The following is a 5,922-nucleotide window of genomic DNA, read 5'->3' on the forward strand; positions in this document are numbered from 1 at the left end:
AATTTGGATGCCATGCATCAACCATGTTAGCGAGCCTGGCCACCTGATCCCGTTAGTCGCCTCTTAAGACAAGCATGGGCTGATGAAGACCTTTACTAGCCTGGATCTTTACCGATGACACACTGTACAGTGATACTGTGATTATTAGTACAGAAGGTTTATGAATCGTAACACGAAATCTTGTAACACGAAATACACTGAATAGATATCATATATTTATTCTCTTTTTCAACACATACCTTGTTTCAAACATACAATATACAACACCATTTTTTCATAGATCAGTAGGTAGTTCTGGTGATGGTTGTATACAATTTACTCATGTTTTGTTTAACGTCACTCATACACCCTTGTTAATGGAGGTGATTAAACATTTAATGATACAATTATAAATAAAAAAGAAGATCATGATAGATGATACCCTGCCAACCAAACATTACTGAACACTACTTATTTCTCCTCAAAGCGTACCGTTAGAACGTCTACAATTAAATGCCGTCCAATCTAGATCAAGAAGCGAACTTGAGTATACACACGTTTACGCTAATCACATCATGTATGCGTCTACTACAGCTCTTTTCACATTGGGTGGCAGAGGCTGCCCTTTTCGAGAAACACTTGGTGTCATCACTGATTTCTAGTGACCCATTCATATATATTTCACCGCTATTTTGCCTTCTGCGCCCAATGAAATATGTTTGGGATAAGCGAGACTGGTTATCCTCTGGCGTTGACGTTATATATACACCTCGTCAAAAGTATAGCACCAACAAATTTTAAGTGTAATTGCAAGTTATTTTCAATGTAAAGATTTTCAAATGGTACACTGTGATGACACATCATCTGGCTGTAGAGTGGTAGCCACATTAACTGCCCAACTTTGTGGGTGCGTTTATTCGGGCCGTGTGCACTCCTAATTCATGTGTGATGACTGTTAATGGGTCTTTACTGCTATTAATTTGAATGAAAGCTATACGAATTTGAAAGTCTGTCTTTGGAACGATTATAACTGAAAAGCCTTAGCGTACTATCCCCGAAAATCAAAGATGGCAAATTTATGACACGCGCCAAAATGGCATGTCATGCCGGCTATTGCCACCGTGTTGAACATTAATCATACTGTAATCAGCCGATTCATTAGAAAACACATTGACCGGACATGTTGGGGACTTGCCAAGATCAGGACGTCCGCGGAAGACCAGTGCCAGAGAGGACAGGGTCCTTGTACGCCAGGCAGAACGGCTGCCAACTTCAACTTGCACTGTTCTTCGTCATCACTGGCATACACACCACAGAGTGTCCTTTAGCACCATCAGGCGTCGACTGAATGCAGCAGGATTAAGGGCCAGGAGACCAATACGACGTCCACTCCTCTCTCTACAACACATGCGGAACCGTTTATAGCCTGGCTCGAGCACACTGGAACTTGGAGGTCATGAAGGATTCATTGGTTTGACGAGAAACGGTTTCTATTGCACCATATTGATGGTAGGACTCGTGTCTTGAGGCAAAGAGGAGCATCCAGGAAACAGTGGCATATGGTGGCTCAGTGACTTTATGGGGATGTTGCTCCTTTGATTGTAAACTTAATTTGGACACAGTTCAGGAGACATTCAATACCAAGATGACATATTGGACGGTTTTGATTATTTTGATAATCATGCACTTTCCACACACCCTGTTCCGTCTTCATGGACGACAATGCCCGACCCCATTGAGCACGAGCTGTGGCTAATCATCTCTAGAATCTGAATACAATCGAGCATCTATGGAGTCAGTTGGGACGTAGGCTTAGAGCCAGAGAACCTCCAGTACGGAATCACCAAGAATTGACACAGGCATTGAAGGAAGAACGGAGACACACCCATCAGTTGAGGATCAGGCGTCTGATTTTGAGCATGAGGAGACGTCTAGCGGATGTGATCCGTGTAGGGTGGCTACACCAGATACTGACTTACACTGTTGTTCATTTAACTTTGACATAGGTACAACGTTACGTGCGTGATGATCTGTCCATTCTCAGTAACCATACTTCTACTGCCTCTATGTATCCCCAATTACAGTCCTTGTAGTCCCTGGCGAATAAGAAGCTGTTTTGCAACTACTTAACATTTTGTCCTATTATTCATCGTATTTGACATTAAGTAACACTGTTGATGGCTTTTATTTTGCTTTCCAACTTCTCAGTACTCATATCTTTTCTGATCATCAAAAACTCTTTGTGGTGCGATACAGGTGTATATTTAGTGTCAGGATAATTTTTCAATGTTTCCATCGACCCGTGAAGATCCGGGGGAGAATAGGTCTTCAGCAACCCATGCCTGCTGTAAAAGGCGACTATGCTTGTCGAAAGAGGCGACTAACGGGATCCCGGGATCAGGCTCGCTGACTGGGTTAATGCATGTCATCGCATCCCAATTGCGTGGATCGGTGCTCATGATGTCAATCACTGGATTGTCTGGTCCAAATTATTCCCAGACCGCCGTCACATAGCTGCAATATTGCTGAGTGCGGCGTTAAACAAACAATCTTGCCACCATTGCTCTTGGTTTCTTGACGGAAGTCAAGCTTTGATACGCCCTTATCTGCTCTGAGAAGATATCTTAAACCAGCCCAGTGGAAACACGTGGTAAGGCCTCGCAAGCCTCATATAAGTTAACACATTTCCTTTCATGTAGCCATCACCATTGGATAATTGTTTCCCAGTCTTTGTGTCAATTGCAGGAATCTTGCTCATGCCAAACAGAAGGTCGGACGGGTTATCAATATTGATGATCAGTCCGTCAATGTTTGAATACTTCTTAATACCACCAACAACAAGAGCTTCTTTGACCACCCAACAGCAGTTCGTCATGAATTTCCACAAGCCTGATTCCTTGAACTTGCCCCACCAGTCTTCCATAGCATCCTGGTCCAACACAATGTGGGGAGGTATCTCCAGAACACAGTCCGCCTCCCTGCCCTCGTCTCTAATGTCCCCTTGAAGGGTTCGCTCCGCAGTTCCAGCGGCTAAAGTAGTCAACCCCTTGCCATTCTTTGTCCACCAACTGATGTAGGTTCCGTTATCCAGTTCCACAGCTCCGTGGCCCACGGATTCAGCGTCGGGGAACCAGATGTACACAGTGCACCTGGCATCGGTCGTTGGACCGTCGAATGATGCTGGGACGTTTCCCATTTGTGTGAAACCCTGCAAAATGTAACTTCATTAATGAATCTTTAATTGATAGGGCGGTAGGTAGCCAAGTGGTTATAGCGTTCGCTCGTCCTGCTATAGACCCGGCTTCGAGTCCCAGCTTCTGTGTACAATATGTGAAGCCCATTTCTGGTGTCCGCCGCTAAGACTTTGCTGGAGTATTGCTAAAGGCGGCGTAAAAACTCACTCACTCACTCACTCACTCAGTGTAATTGATGTTTATATGCAAAAGGCATTAAATGCACATACGTCTGAGACATAGTTTTGGAAATAAAAAATAGAAATGGGTTGCAGTTCAGGTCGATGTAAATAAATATTTGCAAAGATGAATAGATCGAGCGTGCGTTACTCTGTAATGCCAGAGGGGCGGTCGGGTAGCCTAGTGGTTAAAGCTTTCGCTCGTCACGCCGAAGACCCGGGTTCGATTCCCGACATGGGTACAATGTGTGAAGCCCATTTCTGGTGTCCCCCGCCGTGATATTGCTGGAATATTGCTAAAAGCGGCGTAAAACCTCACTCACTCACTGTAATGCCAGAGTCAAGATATTCGTGCTTGTCAAAACTCCTTTATCCACACAAGATCTTTCTTTATATTATTCCTATTGCAACGACGCTTTCAAAACTATTTCAGTTTTGCAGCTTGATGTGGGAGGAAAGCCCGAAGTGATGCAGGTCTTTGTAGATTAAGACTCTATTAAGTTTGTTAAAACCCAGGAGCACGGGTATGGTGCTGACAAACCAAGACACATAATCAGAATGAATCTGGGATTCGAACCAACGATCGGTTTCGGGGAAGCCTAAGGGATTGGCTTTGTCTTAGGCGACTGAGCCACTCTTGCCCTTAAATTGTTTTTATCTATTTGGGTTAGTCATGTATTGACCTAAATCATAAGGGTTAGATAGGTAAAGTGTTGTTTGGATAAACAGTTTCAAACTTACTGGGACTGCTAGTTTAACCGAGCATAGTTCACTATAGCCAAACGATCTATTTGCGACAAGGTAAACAAGTGAACATCGCAGAGACGTGTCGATTATAATAGGTTTATCGAGATCGTTGTTGGAATGCGGTCGCCACCGTTTATAAGAAAGGGAGTGTATTTTGACATAACCGTGACAAGAGAAATTCAATGTATTTTACTGCCTATCATTGAATTACCTTAAAAAAAATATCCATTATTATGTGTTATAAATGTACCAAGTTTATGAGGGGACTAGTTGCTTGAAGTATGTGTAGGTCGTATTCAAAAGATCATGGTGAGGGTCCGGTTAGGTGGGGTTGGGGTTGGGGGCGGGGGTGGGGGTGTGCAAGGTAAGGGTTGGGTTGAATGTGAGCCGGGTGAGGGTAGGGATGGGTGTGTGCGAGCCGAGGGTTGACTTTGTTGTGGGGGTAAGGGTAGGGTTGGGTGTGGGCGGGTTGAGGATAGGGTTGGGTTTAGGGGTGAGGGTAGGGCTGGGTTTGGGGGTGAAGGTATGGTTGGGTGTGGGCGGGATGAGGATAGGGTTGGGTTTAGGGGTGAGGTCAGGGCTGGGTGTGAGGGTGAAGGTATGTTTGGGTGTGGGGTTGAGGGTAGGGTCGGGTGTGAGGTTGAAGGTATGGTTGGGTGTGGGGTTGAGGGTAGGGTTGGGTGTGAGCGTGCTGAGGGTAGAGTTAGGGTTATAGGGTATAAGGAGTAGGTTGAATGCGTGTGGAGTTTGTTTTTTCTGGTTTTTTCTTCGGGTAATGGGGGAGGGGTGTGAGTGTTTTGGTGGAGAGGCGGGGCCTAGGTGTTGTAGTGTGTGCGGAGTGTTGTTCGGGGGCCTGTGCGGGGATGGCTATGAAAGGTCGGGTGTGGGTTTGTCGTGTAGAAAAGTTAGATTCAGGGCCTAAATATTATCATATATTATACCCCATCTATGGATGTTTATCCAAATAATTGATTAATTTCCCTGGAGATGTGCTCCATGGGAACACACGCCCACCCAGGGCAAACGTTCACGTTCGTGTTCTCACACTCAGGTCGTGCTGTATGAACATACTGGCATTTTCAGGCGGGTATATGATGTATACTACTTAAACGAAGTTAAGGATCACCTGATTCTTTCATATTACGTAGAATAGTTAATCTCTCATGTCATGACAGATTTACTTTACCATTATGAAAGAATCGGGTGATCCTTAACTTCTTTTGAGTAGTATATTTGAAAAGAAACTATTTGACAAAGACGAAGGTATATATATAAGCGCAAGCCTAGTCAAACATCATACATTCATAGTTTAACATAACCTCTGATCTTTTCAAGACGTTATGATATGTTCTCAATATATATATAGCATAGAGTTACTGCTTACATGTGCTGGTTGACTTTTTAGTGTAATAATAGTATTGCATTCATATCTTAAAAGGTATTCACATGTATTTATTCAATCGCATGTAGGCATACATTTACATTTTCAATTATGCCATTGAGAACGTATGTTATGTGTTGTACAGTCAACAGGGTAAACATATCTGTGTGGACTACATGATAACACTCATAGAACTCTTAATCGGTCTAATATGTGAAATACCCCACCGGATAAAATCACTGAAAATTAAATATACATAACTTGAAAATGAGTTAATATTGTTCTCACAACTGAAGAAATCAATATATTATAACAGATACAAATTGTACTAGAAGTTGAATATAGAACAATAATTGCCTACCTCTCACAAGGTTGATGGTCCTTCCTTAAAGCAAGCTGTCCC

At 43.4% G+C, this 5,922-nt stretch overlaps 2 protein-coding genes across 2 annotated transcripts; both read right to left on the bottom strand.

Moving 5' to 3' along the window:
• Positions 1-244: 244 nt before the first annotated feature.
• On the bottom strand, positions 245-5,922 carry LOC139479018 (uncharacterized). The gene is made up of 2 exons (XM_071261750.1): positions 5,881-5,922; positions 245-3,187 (listed from the first exon to the last, which is right to left on the bottom strand). Exon 2 carries the CDS (start codon positions 3,173-3,175, stop codon positions 2,582-2,584), a length of 594 nt encoding a protein of 197 aa, XP_071117851.1. The 5' UTR covers positions 3,176-3,187; positions 5,881-5,922; the 3' UTR covers positions 245-2,581.
• Positions 4,460-5,327, bottom strand: LOC139479365 (putative uncharacterized protein DDB_G0290521). The gene is made up of 2 exons (XM_071262224.1): positions 5,320-5,327; positions 4,460-4,829 (listed from the first exon to the last, which is right to left on the bottom strand). The coding sequence occupies exons 1-2, from the start codon at positions 5,325-5,327 to the stop codon at positions 4,460-4,462; spliced, it is 378 nt and encodes a 125-aa protein (XP_071118325.1).

The sequence above is a fragment of the Haliotis cracherodii genome, unplaced genomic scaffold, assembly GCF_022045235.1.
Source record: "Haliotis cracherodii isolate W230 unplaced genomic scaffold, xgHalCrac1.p SCAF_4, whole genome shotgun sequence".
NCBI classification, from domain to species: Eukaryota; Metazoa; Mollusca; class Gastropoda; order Lepetellida; family Haliotidae; genus Haliotis; species Haliotis cracherodii.